General features: G+C 39.7%; 1 protein-coding gene across 1 annotated transcript in view; it reads left to right on the top strand.

Moving 5' to 3' along the window:
• The window catches only part of GNS (glucosamine (N-acetyl)-6-sulfatase), a gene marked incomplete at its 5' end in the record, with an annotated part of 17,797 nt that extends 207 nt beyond the window's left edge, over positions 1-17,590 (top strand). Inside the window, 12 exons of the mRNA XM_009877933.1 lie at positions 939-1,145; positions 2,686-2,751; positions 3,156-3,254; positions 5,629-5,796; positions 9,317-9,399; positions 10,730-10,848; positions 11,409-11,512; positions 11,914-12,015; positions 13,195-13,302; positions 14,058-14,168; positions 16,018-16,178; positions 17,022-17,590. Of these exons, the coding sequence (XP_009876235.1) occupies positions 939-1,145; positions 2,686-2,751; positions 3,156-3,254; positions 5,629-5,796; positions 9,317-9,399; positions 10,730-10,848; positions 11,409-11,512; positions 11,914-12,015; positions 13,195-13,302; positions 14,058-14,168; positions 16,018-16,178; positions 17,022-17,097 (1,404 nt within the window). The remainder of the gene's footprint in view (positions 1-938; positions 1,146-2,685; positions 2,752-3,155; positions 3,255-5,628; positions 5,797-9,316; positions 9,400-10,729; positions 10,849-11,408; positions 11,513-11,913; positions 12,016-13,194; positions 13,303-14,057; positions 14,169-16,017; positions 16,179-17,021) is intronic.
• Between the last annotated feature and the right edge of the window lie 1,485 nt (positions 17,591-19,075).

Here is a 19,075-nt window from a genome sequence, read left to right as displayed (position 1 = left end):
TAAATTCAGTCTTGTCATGGGTTAGGGCACGGCCAAATAGTTAAATAAGGAATGGTGTACTTTTGTTGGTTAGGTTTGGGTTACCTGTCCTGCTCGTTCCTCGCCAAAGGTGCAACTTCTTACTTGTGACCCTTTTACTTTCTGGCACCCCCAACATGGTACATGAGATTTAGCAGTGACCTTGGTTATTACAGGAGCAAGTATAAGCAAGAGCCTTTCTGCATATCAGTCCTTGGTAGTAGCTGTAAACATCAAGTGTTATCATTTCTAGTAGCAGACACTGTCTGCAAAAACATGCTGTTAACTTCAGAAAGTGCTTGTCTCTTAGAAGAGACTGAGCTGAAAAGTAAAATCAGTAAACAGAATTGGTTCTGTTTAGCTCAAACTAGGACAAATGTCTGAATACTTTATGGTCTCAAAATGAATATAGCTCAAGGTCATGCTCAAAATCTGAGAGGGACAGTTTCGCTTCCTGAAAGTACTTGTGCTAACTTCCTTAAGCTGTAAAGCAAAACTGAGCAATCTGGATATTTTTATTACAAACAGAGAAGCGTTAGGAACAGCTACTTAAAACTTTTGGCTTCACACATGCTGAAAACCTGCCTCACTCTTCTCATATTCTAATGCATTGCCATAGCTAAAATAATGGCATGAATTTTAACTGGCAAACTACTTTAATGGATACTTGCTGCTGTATAAGAACCACATCTAATCTGGGAGGAGTTAAAGGACACAGGCTGAAGGAATCTAAAACTGATTTATACACAGCTTTTCACTAGTGAAAATACTTGCCATGTAATTCTGTGTATCCAGAAAGAAGTATGCTTTAATGCTGGTTAAATTTTAATCAACCTATTAGCTGATATTTCAAACTATAAGTTTTGAGGAAAAATTGTAAAACAACGTCAGTCTTATATGTCTTCATCCTGTCTTTCCAGTATGTCCCCAGTGCACTTTGCTGTCCCAGTCGAGCCAGCATTTTAACAGGAAAATATCCACATAATCATCATGTTGTCAATAACACTCTGGAAGGAAACTGTAGCAGCAAGTTATGGCAGAAGATTCAAGAACCATATACCTTCCCGGCGCTGCTCAAAACTATGTGTGGTTACCAAACGTTCTTTGCCGGCAAGTACTTGAATGAGGTATTTTGTGTTTATTTTTTTACTGTGATACAGTTAATTTGCATTTGTCCACCATTCTAAAACATTCAGTGATTTGTATATTTGTGGCTGATGGTGGGTCCCCAAAATGTTTAAAATAGTGTTACTTGGATGAACAGTTCTCTTTGCTGAGATGCAATAAATAAGATGCAAATTTCAAATCTTTAACTTGGTTAAAATCAGGTGACTGAATATTTTCAGAAGTTAACTTTGAAAGCGTGATGGAATCCAAAGGCTTTTTTAATATGTTCAGATGTGTTAATTTTTAGAGATTGTGATTATAATGACTGGGGAAAATGGGTAGATGCTTGGCACATGGTATAGAAGAACATGATTAAGCCAGTGCTGAACCAGGCACGATGTTAGAGTAGTGTTAAAGAAAAAAAAAAATGTTTGTCTCAATACATCTGTCTGATATATGTTTTTGAATTAAAGGACTGTTTTCTTTTTAGCAGTTAAGATGATATTTTAAATATTAAATGTCCGCTGAGGCAAATTCATTGGGAGAACAGGTATTATTTGAGCTCTTCGTAGGAGGTTACCCAAGACTTTATTATTATATCACTCGTATGTGTATGCTTTTGGTTTATTTTTAGTTTTTAACTAAGCCGTGGTTTGTAGTAGTTTATGATATGAGTTTGCACTGCTGAATTTTAGATCTCAAGATATAAGTGCTCCTCTTGTGTGATGGAATGGTATTTGGAACTAGGTGAGTTACAGGGTGCTTAACAGCATTATTTTCCTTGCATCTCTTGATGGAAAATGTTGGTGGTATAATAGAGTAATGTAACATGAATTTTCATAGCTAGGGACAAATTTGTTTCTGCTGATTTTACTGAGGCACCTAGGGGAAGGGAAGCTTATCTGGCTCCCTCTGAGCATCCCCTTGACTCAGCATAGTCTCCTGTCCCTGCAGTTGGACAAGTCACGTAGATGGGAGAGGGCAGCCCTGAGAAAACCCGTTGTGTTGCTCTGAGGCACTCTCTGTTTTGAGTTTGGCACTGATTCAGCAGCTACTTTCCTTTTTTTGCTGGCTTAAAGGCTGGTTGTTGCAGCTTATTTGGCACTGAGGTGACAAGAGGCTAGCACTGCATGAAGTTCATACTTCCTTTTAGGGGAGGATGGTGGAAGCCATTGGTTTATGTGAAATTTTCTTTAATGTCGTGTGAACTGTTGCCACAAGCCCTAAGGATGTCTTATCGCACATGTGGTTTGATTGCTGCTCGTTACCTGATGATGTACTGTATATTATTCAGGATTTCTGCATATTTTCTTTTGCAGAGTAGAACAGGGAATAAAATGTGAATTTTGTTGGTGAGTGCCAACAGTTCAGGTGTTCAGTTACTGTCTTTCTAGTTATTTAACCTTGTTTTCTTTAACAGTCTATATATGTGTTTTTATGTGTATATATATGGTTTTTTCCACTAGTGTTGAGTAAAGCACAGGAATGTGAAACATAATTTCTAGGTTTTATTCATCATAATTGAAACTGTGAGTCATGGTGTGTCTTTTTCTTTTTCAGTATGGAGCAGAGGATGCAGGGGGAGTAGGTCATGTTCCTCCTGGATGGAGTTTTTGGTACGCATTGGTATGTGACCATTCTTTTTCCTAAAATACTTTATTTCAGTTGCTTTGTAATCCAACTTGTGTTCTAGTGTTGCTGGTCGTGAAAGCGCAGGCAAAAAGCATCTAACATCTTAATGCAAATTTTCCTCCCTTTTTTTTTTTTCTTCTATTGCGTATCAGATCTTTGCTTTTCATCTACTAAGGTGCCTGGGGAAAGCCCCAGCTTGAAAAGGTAAAGCAGAGTGCGGTAGCACTGAAATAAGCTTTGTTGTTGGAGACCAGTTCTGAGAATTCTTGTGGTGTCCTGACAACAAATGCTTATCACTTATTTGACAAATGCTTGTTGTCAGCTCATTTTGGTTATTTCCGGTAGTCTGTGTACATGTTACTTTGTATAATCATGCACATGACTTTTCTTTTTCACAGGAGAAAAACTCAAAGTACTACAACTATACTCTTTCAGTAAATGGCAAAGCACGAAGGCACGGCGAGAACTACAGCGTAGATTATCTGACAGATGTATTGGTAAGGAATTTTGCAACACCTGTGTTGCAGAAGCTGCTTAAGGCCAGATCCTGCCTCATGCTGGGGGCTTGGGGAAGGGTGAGGGTGATAATTTGTTAGCCTATTAGTTCATAAATACGTGATTGTGCTGTCGTGATGGTGGGTGTGCATTAATCAGCAGAGCAAGATTCTGGGTATATTTAGAAATGACAAGATAGCATATACGAGCTGAGGAGAAGAAAGGAATTCCAGCTTCCCATAGCTAGTCAGTAGCCTCACTGAGAGGTTTAATACTGCTGCAGCGTATGAGGAGCATGGTGCGTGTAGGCAACAACTTAAATTACTTCCTGGAAGGATGCATTTCATTGCAATACACGACTTCGGTAACAGATTAATTGGACCAAGATTTCAGTGGGAAGTTAAAAGTATAAAAACAACTTTGCACCATGTTTTGTTTGTTAGCTATTGTGATGTGTTAGTATCTTGTAATCTCAAACTACATCAAACTGATAACTTGGAAATACCAAAGGCTGATCAGTGCTCCATAGTGTGAGAGGGCAGTATATGGACTGTGCAAAGTGTGTGGCTGACTAAGCAAGTTTTTAGCCTCTTCAACCTCTTAAGGTAAAGAAAGGTAACAAAGATACTAAATAACTAGTGAAAATTTGGAAGAGTTACTTTAGTTCACGTGAGGCCCTGTTTAGCAAGTAGTATTAGCTTGGAGCTTGGGGATCAGGAGAGCATTCCCACCACCCACCAAGCTGGACTCTTCATTTGTCGTGCTCTTACAGTCTTGGAGTTGGTAGCTCACATGGGGCACTCAGGACAGTTCTTCTCTGAGAAGTCTCCTCATACAGTTGATTTGTAATTTTCTGTTGAGACCCTAAGGAGTTTTTGTTCCAGTGGGTTCTTGAACATAGACAGCTGCTGACTAGGAACAGAACTGATTGATGTTTCTCAGGGTGCTGAACAGCTGTCTGATTAAATTTAGATTTACACTGCCTAAAGCTAGATTGGAATTGTTAAGCCAGAAGTGAGACTATCCTATTACTGGCATTGCACTGGTCTTTTTTGATCCTTCAGCAGCTTGTAAGCGTTTTGACCAACAGGTCATTGCTGCATAAACCTCTTACTTGTAGTGTTGCCCATTGATACAGCAGTATATTATAATTTTCAGCATGTTGCATTTCACTCTCTACCTGTAGTTACCAAATATATATTTAGCATTTCAGAGCTAGTTCTTGAGTTTCGTTCACTCGACAGGCAGTACACAGGAGTAAATTGCTTATGCAACGTTCCTGTGTTGCTTTCTTGTCCTGACTAAGGACATATGGGTACTTCAGACTGGTATAACAAATCTGAACACCTGAAACTGTCTGCTGCACTCCTGGCATGTTGCAACTTAAGCTCCTAACAAAGTTTCACTACCTTTATGAGTTTACCTATGGTTTCCGAACCAGGTTTTTTTAGTTCCATGCATTTCTTATCCTCTCTTTAACTCTGTTTTCATGTAACTGAAGTCCAGCCCTACTTGCTTAGCTCTGTACAAGTTAGGACGAAGGAAGAGGAGGACATCCCAGTGTATTGTTTCTTCTAGAAAAAGAAAAGGATGTCCAAAATGAGCTATACTAATCAGACAGGATAGAAAAATGTTGCAAGATTTGAACAGCAAAGAACTCGTCTGTGAGTAATACCTTTAGTTTCAAAGGCTGGCCAAGGGAATGCCAAAATGGAACTCACAGTCACTGAACTCGCTACTTGAAATGGTGTATAGGCTAAAATGAAAGTTCAGTGAAGTGATGTGAGTGAATGGAGTTCAAAGCTGTCCTTCGCTAGAGCTTCTGGCTTGACCAGCAGAAATGTGGCATCCCTTGTAAACTTGGAGCTTGCTACAGTGAGAATGTACACTATAAATGATGGGGCTGGAAAACATTTTCAGAACTACTGCTAGTTTTGAAGACAACTGAAACTGCTAAACTAGGATCTGTCAGGCAGGAGATGGCATCTGAGCCTCAGACTCAAACCATGTTAAAGAAATCTTCAGTTTTACTTGATGAAAACAGTTTAGGCAAATTTGCTTGATACTTGAAACAGGCACAAACTTCTGAGCTTTGCAGATCTAAATAACATATAGGTCTGAAGGAGAAAGTTGTCCAGAGATGTGAGACAGATGGCTTGTTTAACACTGGGATTTTTTTAATCACAAGCTGCTGTTCTGGGCACTTGTAGATGAGCAAGCAGCTACTATATGAAATAGCTTAAATGTTCCCAGTACTTCTGAACTCTCAAGTTATGAATGTCCAGTTTGGATTTTTCAAATACTTGCTGGTTGGGTTTTTCTGGTTTTTCTTTTTTGGAGGTATGACTTTTCTTTCTCCAACAAAATTGTTCATAGGCCAACATGTCATTGGACTTCTTGGAGTATAAATCTAATTTCGAGCCTTTCTTCATGATGATCTCAACCCCAGCACCGCACTCCCCTTGGACAGCTGCTCCACAGTATACGAAGAGCTTTCAGAATGTCAGTGCACCAAGAAACAGCAATTTTAATATTCATGGAAAGGTAAGCTAACTAGCAAGTATCTGCACAGGTTATTCTACTAGTTTGTGAGCAGTAGGCTATGACTCTGATTCGCACATTAAGATTAAATGGTGAGAAGACCAGGCTAATACCACAGCTACTGGCTGTTTGGTTATGTTAATCAGGCTTTCAGGCTAAGATTTGCATACTAATACCTGTAGATAAAAAATGTAGTGGCAAAAAAATAATGAGGCAGTACAGTGGAATCATGGTTGATAAATGGAAAGAAGTTAGTTCCTTGTCCAGTTTTCAGGCTGTTCTGAAGCTCTTAAAATGTTTTTTTGGTGGCTCTCGGTGTGTTCAGAAGAGCACATAGGTAGTGTGCCACACAAAAGCTCATGTGAAGAATGACCAGAGCCTGTCTTCCTACGCACATCTCGTGTGGATGGGTGATCTGTTACCTGAGCTTGTGGCAAAATCGCCCCTAGGTGACAAGCATATCAGACTAACCAGAGGACTTTATGAAATGATGAAACCGGAGAGCCCAGGGTCACTAAGCACTCTGAGAACTTGCCCTTCGCTTTGTGAAATAACCTTTAAACCAGAATTGCTGAGCCTAACATAAATCACAGAAGTTATGTGATGGGGCAGTACCCTCCACTGCCAGTAAACTTCACCAAATATGATCTAGCTCAGACTAATCCATTGCAACTTCCTCTGCCAATAAGTAGAAGTCAAAAATAGTTAATCTAGTGAGATATTGAACTTACAGAAGGTTTGTATTTTTAATTCAATTAGTTTAAAACACAGAACTCCCTATTGTTCAATATTCAACGGATTTGCTTCAAGATTTACTCCTAATCTTACGACTCATTGGCTAAATGCCTATCTAGGGCCCAGGAATACCTCTTCTAAGGTCACCGTGTCTCGTGTAGTACAGAGTGAAACTTGGTTTTAGTTGAAGATTATAGCTTGCAAAATGACCATGTGCTTATCAAGTGTGATATGAAGATGTGAATGAAAGGAGAGAAAAGGGCTGCAAGCAGTAACAAGTGCTTTAGCCCAGCCTGTTAAGTTTTAACCAAGGGAGTGCAAATCAGACTTTTTTTTCTCGGTAGAAGGATCGCTAACTCTGTCTTAGGCTCTGTTACTGTAATAACATTATGTTAAAAGCATTCAGAGTCAGAAATAGCTTGACCACCTAGCCGAGAAAAAACCAAAACCAGTATGCGAACTCCCTTACGTGGAGCAAAAGCTCTGGATGTGGCTATATAATGCAAAGCAAACTAACAGACTTACTTAATGCTTGGTAGTTCCTATCTGTGGAAACAGCAGTTTTACTGGATTTCATAATGGGAACAGGCTAGTGTTACCCTTATCCCTAGACACAATAGCTACAAATCACTGACAACCTGCCTTTCCTGCAGTTGGCAGTGATGTGGTCTTGAGGTCTAACCCTTCTTTGAGCTTCACTGTTTTTCTAAGGCGATAGCGCTAAGCCTGTGTGTAGGCTCAGCCCCTCAAGCCATTGATGTTGTAATGCTTGCTAGACAGTCTTGCGTTGTGCAGTCTTGATTCCTAAATTAATGTTGCCTAGCTCCCTCATACATTGTTTGAGCAAGAGGTTCTAAAAGGAGCCATTTAGGCCAAATCTCTATATGGAAAAGAGGAGTCAATCTGGCCAGTGATGTGCACTTTAACTTCTGCTTAGGATCCTCAGCTAAGAACTACATCAAATGATGGGTAGCTGTCTGGTTTCCCAAGCGGGACTGCTGACAGCACAGATGAGTGGTTTATCTAAGCTGTTCTGAGAAAGAAGCTACTTAAGATCCATTTTGGGTATTTCTCTTGCCTGCCTCGTTTTTCCTGCAAAGTCAGAGCACAGCTGTGTTCAGATTCTGCTGGCAAGATACAGTATGCTATCTCAAGATCTAAAATTTCTTTGAGAGCAGGACATAATGAGGCAGCAGGATTGGTGGACAGCTTTGTATGTAACTGGTGACAGGGACTGACAGGGAAGCAGACTGAGGCCTCTGAGTCAGTGTGAAGTCTGTTGAAATCCACAAAGACATTTAGGTGCTGTGTGAAGGTTTTGAAACTTCAGAGAAAGGTAGGAAAAACAGAATACTCCAGAAAGAGGAGAATTCTACTGTGCTAGGTGACTTATCCACCTGAGTTACCCAGCATGGTTGTCCCTTATGGAGGGCCTCTCCTAAGCCCACCTCTGGTGAAAGATGGCCGGTGCTCAGGTGACATTGCCAGGGATGGGGCTGGAGGTGTCTTTCTTTACTTTTTCCTTTCTCAACCAACAGACAAATCCTAGGTGTTTGGTCTTTGTTACGCTGTGTTTTCGTGTTGCGATAGACTTGATGTCTCTCCAGAGAATTATTTTATGACTACTATAAAAGAGAGATCTGAATACAACCAAATTAAAATGAAGTGGACGTGATATTAAGTCTTCATGCTAAACATATTTGACTTCAGTCGGCAAAAAACAGGGAACTGAATAATTGCAGGAGGTTTGAGTCACTTCATTGTGAGTCCCTGAAGCCCGAGCCTGTTCAGAGTCATTTGCTTGTGACAGGAGGGAAATTGCGTAACAAGAGGCTCTACCGAGAGGAGTGACCAGCTAAATACAGGCTCAAGCTGAGGGTGATGAGTGGGTCATCTCTGACCTACTAACCAAAAAAGTGTAAAGCTGCATTGCCATGACTTTCTCCTTTCTTCTAGTACTCCACTAATATAAACTTTCAGGTTGTTCACAACAGACTTTCCAATGTACTGGTAGAGCAGCTGACCCAGTTCACGGTGGTGCTTCAGGATGTGGGAGTGTCACTTGTCATGAGTTAGATCATCTCCCTTGCTTTGGGGGGATGGGTGAGGGGAGAAAGACAGGGGCTGTTTCTGAAATTTGGGCATGCAGCTAGGAGAGTCAGTAACACTTCAGCTAAAGAAGTGCTCTTTTTCTGGAGTCAAAAAATCCAAATAAAATGGTAAGATTTCTGCTTTCCCTAGTAGTCTCCAGCCTTGAGTTCACAGATTACCAAGAATCCGATAGTGGCACCATTACAGATTTTTGTCCATTAATTAGGTAGTTCTAATTGGTTTCAATGCTGGAGTATCTCTCCACCTCTCTACCTAGGCTAGGATGCTCACCAATCTTAGTTCCAAAGGACCCTCACTTTGACAACAAAGTTCAATCTTAAAATGCTGCTTGATGCTTCAGATTTTTTTCATCAGACTTTTTTCAGGCTAGAATAGCCTTGCCTAGCACCTTTCACAAATTTCTTCCCTGAACTGCTTTAAAAAGATACACAGCTATTTTCTCACCAAGGACTGAGCGTGGTGGAGCTGTAATATATGCTGCTGTTGCAACTCAGATTTTTCTGTGAACCAAGAAGGAAAATTGGAGTCAGGTCAGTTTGATAGCATGCCTGGCTGTTTTACAGGAATCATGTGGATGTTTTACCCTAAACAACATTTCTGTTGTAATTGGCCTAAGAAAGGTTTAAAAGCTGGTACTTCTCTCCTATGCTAATCTTGTCTATTTTTTGTTGTTTAGAACAAGCACTGGTTAATTCGACAAGCAAAGACCCCAATGACTAACTCTTCAATACAGTTTCTTGATGATGCTTACAGAAAGCGGTAAGAGGATATTTTTGTGGCTTAAGATTTCTGCTCAGTACTTTCCTTTTTTTAAAAAAAATAAAAATTGTTGGTTTGTTTGGTTCTTTTAAAGGGTTGTAACGAGTCTGACAGTAGATGTCAAATTGCATGTAGTAGTTCTCTGACATCTGTCTCAGCAGGCCTGACTTTCAGTTTCCATTTTGCAATATTTTGCTCCCAAATGCTGCCATTATTGTATCATAAAAAAGACCAATCATGCTCAATGTCTCTACTGCTTCTGTTTCAGTGCATAACAGGTTTTCATAAAAAACAGCCTTACCTTCTATTTCACTTAAAATCTGAATTGTTACATGATGTGCATGAAATGTGATGGATTTATCTGTCAGCTAATCTGATTTATTAACCTTGGCTCTCAGTGTGTGGTCTTTTTACATGGGAACACCTGAGTGGCCAAGGCGAGTGCTTGGTTCCTTTTTATGAAAAAGGATATGGGGACTAATGTGAAGATACAGCTTGTTTCCACCTCTTGAACAGAAAGGCGTGTTTTTCTTTAAAAGCTCTGAAACAAACGTTAGCTAAACTTTAACTGTAAACTCCATTGTGAGTGGTTGTCGGGTGTAGCTTGTGACTTTGGAGATGGAAAACAAAGGGGTTTTTTCAGACCATTTTGCTTTATAAAATTCCCAGATAATATCATGCAACAAAATCTTAAATTAATCCTGGAAACAACAAGAACGCAAGAATTTAATAACTAGTTAATTCAGCATAATAGTATAACAAGCCTATGACGGCTTGTTACTGGCTTATCAGAAGCAGTCACTTGTCTCGATGGCAAACCCCATAACAAAGGAAATACTAACTTGTAGCTGTTTGAAAACTTTAGCTACACTGGAATAATGGCCACTGATATTACATGAGTAATAGAAAATAGCTGATGTAGTTTTCATGCAGAAAGGATCCCATATAGACAATCAAATTCATGACAGTCTTGTTCTTTAATATGAAAAACTTCATATAAAGAATTAATAGTGAGTGACCTTCCAGGAGGTAACGGACTCTTTGCCACCGTGTTGCCTCAAAGCTTGACTGTCTCCAGATAAGAAGTAATCAGCATTTTGACGTCTTTCTCAGACACTACAGAGTAAAATCAACAAGAACTGAAGACAAACAGTCTACTTCTATCTTAAATTGCAGCCTCAAGAAGTACAGTGTGGTAATCTAGGAAGGCTTTTTTTTCAGAATTCACAGGCAAAATAATCCACGTTACAGGAGATACACTGCTGACTCAAAGCAGAATACCAATTATTCTAAATTTTTCATACTCTAACATGAATTACTTTCTGTACAGGTGGCAAACTCTGCTGTCAGTAGATGACCTGATAGAGAAACTAGTGAAGAAACTGGAACTGAATGGAGAGTTAGACAACACGTACATCTTCTACACATCAGACAATGGCTTCCACACTGGTAAAACTTTAACTGCTTACGGAATCTCTGTAGAAGATCCAGGAATCGTGTAACATTTCACCCTCATGACCACTCCAGGAAATGGGATCAGCAGTTGTAGAAAACCATAGACATAAGAAGTAATGATTTGAGTTGCAAAACAACCTGGAGTTGTAGCATGGTGTATTTGGGGTTTTTTTGGTCACAGTGTTTAGTATTAAGCTCTACCATCTGTATCCAGGTATACATAAAATTAGGACAGAAATGGAGGAAGGGTCTCTCTTCTGTAGGAAGAGTTGCTGTGAAAGAGATAGCTAGTAAAAATCTGTGAAAGAGCTGTCTGTATCCCATTGTACAACTAAAAATGCAGTATCTAAGCTGTTAAACTCCATAAGATACGACTTGTACTTCGCAGCTGCCTGTTCCAGTCTTCCATTTTGTTAGTTCAGGTTATGAACTGTAGTTCAGATTATGAACCTCTGCTGCCCTGTTAAAAAACTGGCTGCTGGTAGTTACAGAACACAAAAGACTCCTGACACATAAAACAAGCCATTTAACTTTTTCCGTTTTCTGTCATATAGGCCAGTTTTCCTTGCCAATAGACAAACGGCAGCTGTACGAGTTTGATATCAAAGTTCCGTTGCTAGTTCGAGGACCAGGGATAAAACCAAACCAGACAAACAAGGTAAGAGGTGAAATCAGAGTATGAGTTTACTTTTATTATTTTTTTCATGGTGATCAACTTTAGGTAATTTATCCTCCTGCTTTTATATATAGTATGTGTGTTGGTGAAATGAAATATAGGGAGTGGTAGAATCCTAGTGCAAAGATCTCGTTCTAAAAAGCTATATGCTTTTGCTTGAGTCAGTAGATGTAAGTAAGTGCAGGCTGCAAAAGTAAATGACGTGTGACACTTACTTTCCAAAGACCCTGCCATTGCTTTTGAATGTTACAGAGTCCATCAGCCTGTAAAGATTTAAGTAGTTCTCAGGTGTACCTAAAATTACAAGTATTTAAAATACAGAAGTCTCATTATTACATCTGTTAGGTTCTAGTCTTCTGAAGTAAGTTTTCCTCACTCTGCAGATGCTTGTTGCAAATATTGATTTGGGTCCCACTATCCTGGATATTGCGGGGTATGACTTGAATAAGACCCAGATGGACGGGATGTCACTATTGCCACTGCTGGTGAGTAGATGGACAGGGATAGTAACTGGTAATTCTTCCAGGGACTATTCTTTGAGGTGAGTACTACTTCCTTCGATAGACTAGGTCGACTCATAACCTAGATTCTTCCCTCGATGCCATTTTCACATGGGATGTTCATAGCTTAGTGAAAAAAATAGGTATCTTGTTTAAATGCAGATATGTTTTTATAAGCCCTACAACTTTGCAGTCATGTTGTAATAGAAAGTTGTGTCATCCTTTGGCTAATCCTGCTATGAAGTCAGGGATGTCGTATCCCCGCCCCCTTTTCTTTGGGGTTTTTCCGCATAGACATAGGAGAAAATCTTACTTAAATCTTTGGTTTGCCTCAGTTTTCACAAGAACTAGTGTTTGCCCCTAAACTCTTGAAAAATCCATGTGGTTTCATAAAAGTAACCCTGACCTTTCCAATAAGTTAGCAGAAGCCTATTTAAATAAAGCTGCTTGCAGTTGATCCTGTTAGTTTTAATTAAATTTAGTCTATAAATTGAAGGCTGCTTACTTGGAAACATAGGAGATGATCCAGATTTAAAACAGTGCTTTGCTTTTAAAACCTTGTATCCAAACCTTAAGCTGTTCTTTAGACAGAAGCAGGTAGAAGGCATCTAGTTTAAACTCTGGTGGAATCAAAACTGGGAAACTCATTGGTTTTCTGTATGTGCCTTTGTTGGGGCTGTATATTAACTTTAAACTTCGCTCTCCCTCTGCCTTGTAAAATGCAGCTACAAATAGAGCAGCTTAAAACTGACTTGCTTCTTAAAGCTGTTTATCTTTTCTTATGCCAAGGATATTTTTTTTCCATCTGTTGTGGTAGTCTGATATAAACCAAAGAGAAACAGCCTCGTTTCAGGGATCTTGTCTGTAGTATAGCGATATCTGGCCACGTGGCTTCTATTTGTTATTACTGCATGATTCTTTATAAATTGATGGTAGTACTTTAAACCCTTATGAAAAGGTGTACTAATATTTTGGAGTTGGATCCTTGACTTACAGTTAGACAAGACTTTCTAGCCTAAGGCTAAATACTATTTTAAGGCTGACTCAAACTAGGGCCCACGACTCAAACTGCTTTGTAAGCAGTGGGCAGCTTACAGGCATGGAGAATTTCTTCTGTTTCACAGTGCAGTGGATACTAAGAGCTGTGTTAACCTCTTGTCCTAGAGAGGAGACAAAAATGTGACGTGGAGATCAGACTTCTTGGTGGAGTACCAAGGAGAAGGATACAACGGCAGTGATCCTACCTGTCCTGGCCTAGGACCTGGAGTCACAGTAAGCAAGACAAGATCTGTTAATGTTAGAAAATAGCTGCTGAATCAAACCTGTTTGCTGCATGGACTAATCGGGTTCTCTGAGTAAGCTAACAGTGTCTTGGTAAGCAGGAGCTAGCTTTGCTGGTCCTGTGCAGCATTTAAGAATCGAAGGGAGACACACAGCTACTCAGAACCGATGTGTCCGTATGTCCGTACGGAACACGGTCACCCTTTCAGTGGGAATCTGTAGGGTCTTGGAGCTGGTAAAATTTTCAGGGCTTGGCAAAATGGGTGGCAGCCACATCATGTTCTTTCTAAACTTCCAGTGACCTCGTTGCACAGTTCTGTTTAACTATTAACTCTGTAACTGTTTAAGTCACTAGCTACTTCCTGAACCAAGGTGGTTTGCTTTAAGTAAAGCATCCCATGGGTGTTGTCTTTAGTGGTGTATGTGGTGCTGTTCTCTTCAGTGTATGTGTGTTAGTTTCCCAGACAAAATGCAGTTAGTCATGGTGGATTTAATAACAATGCTTTCTCACATTTAGAAGAGCTGAGTTTTTGCTTAAAATCCCTGGTGGAGACTTGCATGTGTTAGACTGAGATGCTGATGTTCATCAGTTAACTGCAGTTGGCTCGAGCTGGTATAGAGCAGCTGGTATAGTCCTGGAACAGGACTGCTAGTTCATCTGTTTTTCCTGCTCTGACCTAGGAACAGGACTGCTAGTTGATCTGTTTTTCCTCCTCTGAAGTTTTTGTTCACTGCTCACTTCACAGCACTGCTTCCCAGACTGTGTCTGCGAAGATTCCTATAACAACACGTACGCTTGCGTAAGGACACTCTCAACTACCTGGGATCTGCAGTACTGTGAATTTGATGACCGGGAGGTAAGTCTCTGCCTGACTAGCAGATGTCAGCTGTTCACAGCTGTGTCTGTACTCTTATCTGCTCTCAAGGTTTCCATAAAGTACTCTGAAAACCAGACTAGCATTGCTTGCAGGATAAACAGTGAAGTATTTATCTGCTGGTGAGAATGTTTGACCAAAACTCTGGTAGGGTTCTTGGGATGAAAAAAAAAAAAAAAAAAAAGAGGATAGGGGGTGAGGAAGGGACGATAGCCTAAACTAGGATTATCGTCCTCTGGTATCACCTAATAGCCTCATGGGGAGCTGTACTGGGGCTGGGTTCAGTTGTGTCCTACCCTAATTCCATGAGCTAGAGTCTTCTGTATGATAAATACTGTCTGTTACAATGTACTTCTGCTGCTCTTATGTTCATCTACAACTTTTCCTTGGGAAGAATCGAGATTCCAGGCTAATCTTTGATCGCTCACTTGTTTGCCTGGCAAAACAAGCATTTACAGTACAACTGTGGGAAAGGTCTCTAACCCTATTCTAAGTTGTTTGGGTATAAGGGGCATAATGTTCCCTCTTCAGAAACAGTTCAAATTTTACTAGTGGAGTGCCCTCTGTATGCAAAAAAACTTACTGTGTTACAGGGCTGATTTTAACTTGTGCCCATTTGCAAGCAGTTGCTCCAGAGAGCACACTGGGTTTGAGACAACCGGGACACAAATCTAAAACTGCTTTGCTGGGGTGTGTGCGATAAATAAATGTATGAGCAGCAGGTATTCCCAGTTACCATGCCATCACAAAACATTTTCTGATAATCTGTAATGAAACTTAAATCAGGGGAGTAAATACCCCAAAATGGTTTTTGCAATAAAATAGACTGCATAAGAGACAATCCCTGCCCTTCCTTTTTCCACTTTTTGACAATGTTAAATAAGCACTGCCACTTTCTTCATAAAAGTAGACTCCAAAGTTGATCTGACAATACACTTCATGTAATTTTTTTGGCTTTTTTTTGTCCAGTAAGAAGGTATGGCTGTGGCATTTTTGAGTCACTAGGCTTATGTGGGTCAGCTAAATTAAGACTAACAGTACTGGGGAGATGCAGCAATGTGGCTTTTAAAGCCTTGCAGTGCACCTTAGAAGAAAGCTTGCAACCAAGGTCTGCCTGGATACATCTTTATCTAAGTTAGACACAACCCAGCCAGTTGTAGCCAACTTTGTCTGCAGTCTGGCCTTCTACTCTAGCACAGACAAAACCTCAGCTGAATTCTTGAGATATGTTTGACTAGTATTTGTCTCACAGAATGGTTCAGAAATTTAATGTACTAAGAAACAAATCTGCTCTAAAATCCTCCAGATAACATTCTCAAAGCATGTGCACACAAAAGACTTTCTCGTATTGAGGTTACAGCATACTAGTATTCAGCGTGTTTTGTACGTGTAGTCAAGACACATGAGCCTGACAGCTGGAAGTACCTGGTGAGCATATAAGGGTGATGTGATGGTCTTGAAATTGTGTATTTTGAGATCCATTAATGAAAAGATGGCTTAGCCAGAGCCTCTTGCTGTGCTCTTACAGTCTGAAGACTTAGAAAAAGATGTTAAGTGCTGCAGATGAGTACTTCAGGTGGTAGTAAAACCTTTTCCAACAATATTGTTCTATCACAACAAAGAACTATCACAATGTAGCTTTGCCTACGCACTGTCCTGCCTATGGCTACTTAGCTGCATGGCTAAACAGAGCTTATGTGTTGGGATGCTGCAGTGCAGTTGAAAATAACATTTGAGACTCTGGTGCCATGAAGTGTTCCTCCCAAATAATACGATTTAAATGTTAATGGGCATTTAGGACTTAATACAGTGCAAGAACTTTCTTCTCCAGGTGTTTGTGGAAGTGTATAACTTGACTGCAGACCCACACCAGATCGATAACATTGCTAAAACAATTGATCAAGAAATTTTAGAAAAGATGAACTATCGATTAATGATGCTGCAATCCTGCTCAGGAGCAACTTGTCGTACACCAGGTGTCTTCGATCCAGGGTAAACACTGATTCAATTCATTATTATAGTACTTTTAAATAGAACTATATATTTTTTGATTTAAGCTTTCATAGGGGGCATTTATGATGGAATATAATATTGCTGACATACTTTTTCATAGAGATCCTTTCTTGATGCTTCTATTTTTTTTTAATGTTTAATCTCTATTTTAATTTAACCTACCAAATATAACTTGATGGTATTAATACTACTAATTCAATCTTGTCAGCCACTTGTTGACTTAGAATAGCTGAAGCTTACAGCAATGCTGAGTAGTCAGAGACAAGTGACCTCAGGCTTGCGTGCAGTCAACGAAAAGCTCTGCAGGCTTCTGTAGGCCAGCAAGTAGCAAGTATTTGCCGGAGATGCTGTTAGCAAAGAATGTTTCCTTCAGGACCCAAGTTGTATGTCTTAGTCAGCTGTTGTAAGTAAATAGCACTTTTTACCTCAAAATTCAGTTGATAATCATTTGGACCAAAGCTTTTTTTTTTTTTTTTTCTTTTTTAGCACTATTTAAAACTACAAAATAAGCAAAATAAGCTTGTAATTTGAGGCACCGGTACTTTCTGTTGGAATGCGTCTCCTGACTGCTTAATGTTTTACATGCCAATGTATGTGTATGGTATGTTGTAGCTAGCTTTTATTTCTTCGGAGACTGTCAGCTCCTTAGTTACACATTTAGCTGTTGTAATATGCGGAGAGATTGTCACTACTGCATACTGTTAAGAAAGCAGCTATTTGTGTAGCCTTGTACCAGAGCTATTCTAGAATTAAGCTGTTTCTAGAGGTGTTGGTCATTGTGGTTTTAACCATAGTTCATGCAGTTTCTGTTCCTTTCTCCAGGTACAGGTTCGACCCACGGCTCATGTTCAGTAATCACGGTGTTCGGGCTCGGAGGTTTTCTGCACAGACCTTATAAGGCACTTAAGAGCCTCTTGCAATGAGCTCCCACTGACCGGTTTCTCCAGTGACTGCAGCGGGTCTGTCTCTGTAACTCTCGTTGATCACAGCTGGAAGACTTTTCATGGGCTCTTCAGACTCTGTTTGGAAGAAAACCCCTTGTCTTTAGCTGGTTGCCTTGTGCAATATGTATATTTTACAGCTGAACTGTAACTCTGAATCATTAGACACAGCTAATCTGTCTTGCTCAGATAGTTGATTACCACCTTTATCCTTCAAGTACCTTTTCATATCACAGGCACAGAGGTGATCCTTTGCCTATGAATCTGAAGTTTATTTTGTTCTAAAAAAATCAATGAATGCGTATTTGATTTGGGTTAGGTAGGCAGGTGCTGTTGCACAGTAATGCTCACCCATATTCAGTGTCATAGACTTTCTGAAAAGCTATGTCTAATTACAGGTTTCCTGTTTTGAGCTCAAAGCTGTTAATGACAGTAGAGAACTAGCCCAAAATAGCATTTGTCAAAACCGTAGGATCTGACTAGCGTCTTGTGCAGAATTAAAATCTTTACACTGAATATTCTCTTTCAGTGAGACCACTTCAAATGAGACCAATGAATTTTGTAGGACAGCTTTGGCAGCTTGCATACAAGAATGCAATTTCAAACCTTTTCCTAGTTTGAAATGCTCGAATGGGTTACTGTGTGCTACTGGAAAAAAACTCTTAGGGTTTAATAGGCTTCCTAGTGAGTTAAACAAAAGTATTGCGACTAACAAGTATTCAAATAAGCGTGCCTGCATTTTGAGCTAACTCTTAAGTCTGTTTTAATACGTGAGCAGAAGTAATACTAAAGAAAAAAGAATCCACAAAACCCAACAAACCAGGGCACCATGGTAGAGTTGATCTGTATCTTAACTTCTAAACATCTTGAATTGTCTAATATCTTAGGTTAATTAGATTCCTGAAGATAAATTATTTTGAAAGCCAACTAGCTAAAAGTAAGTTGTTGCTCACCAGAAGTTAGGCTAAGAGGGCTGGTTTAGGCAGTTTAAGTGATTCATAGAGTGTGCTTTTTGGTTGAGATGTAACTACTCAGAACCTGCAGTAAGTGGCCTTCACACCAAAGGACTGCACGTCGGGTATCTGACTGCAGTACGTTATCACTTGGTTTCCCTTTGGAAGGGTGATGTTGTCTCCTCAACCTTCTGATGAGGCTTATCTGACACACAGCCGTCACTTGCAACCAAACTTGAGTATTTTGAAAAACACCCAACCTTGCGTTAGTGTGTTATCTTTTGCAAGATAAGTTCATGTCGCTTGTGGGCAAATCAGCTGTGTTAGCAGGCAAGATAGTTGTTCCTTCATCAAACAAACTGTGGCACAACTATTTGTATTTTGGTTAGTTATTTCAGATCTTTTACCCAAATAGAGAGCGTGATGATTTCAACTTGCGTCAGGTACAATGTTCTACTGAGTAATCATTAAGTAGGCAACAAAGTACGACTCTTTCAAAACTGTGAAGGTGTGTACCCCAGATCTACAAACTGGATACAGGCAATGCTACAATAAAATAAGTTGAGCTCTGGCTTTTAATTCTGAAGCACAGTTGTCCTTCATGTAGCTTGGAGTTGCAAACTTGTGTGTGATCTACAGGTTAGATTTTACAGAGCTTTGAATCTCTACAGTGACCAAATATTTGGAGGAAAAAAAAAATCACTTGACAGGTAACTTTTCAACTGGAGCATCTATATAAATGCAGAGAGGTTTGGATATTCAAATTACTTACATGCTTTCAAATACTCAGGACCTTTTTTTTTGGTTTTTTTGTCCCTCTACTACAACTGTAGCTTTATCTTGGTTTTTTGGTTCTCAAGCCTTAGTGTTGGCCATCAATATTCTTCACTCTGTTTTGTCTTTAAAAACAAAACCAAAGTTGTTTCTGTGCTCTCAAGTGTTTTCTTGCACACTGAGCTAAACATAAAGTTCATTTATGTAG

This window comes from Apaloderma vittatum, unplaced genomic scaffold, assembly GCF_000703405.1.
Source record: "Apaloderma vittatum isolate BGI_N311 unplaced genomic scaffold, ASM70340v1 scaffold101, whole genome shotgun sequence".
Taxonomy (NCBI): Eukaryota; Metazoa; Chordata; class Aves; order Trogoniformes; family Trogonidae; genus Apaloderma; species Apaloderma vittatum.
Note: the sequence above shows the minus strand (reverse complement) of the source record. Positions and strands in the feature narration are given on the sequence as shown.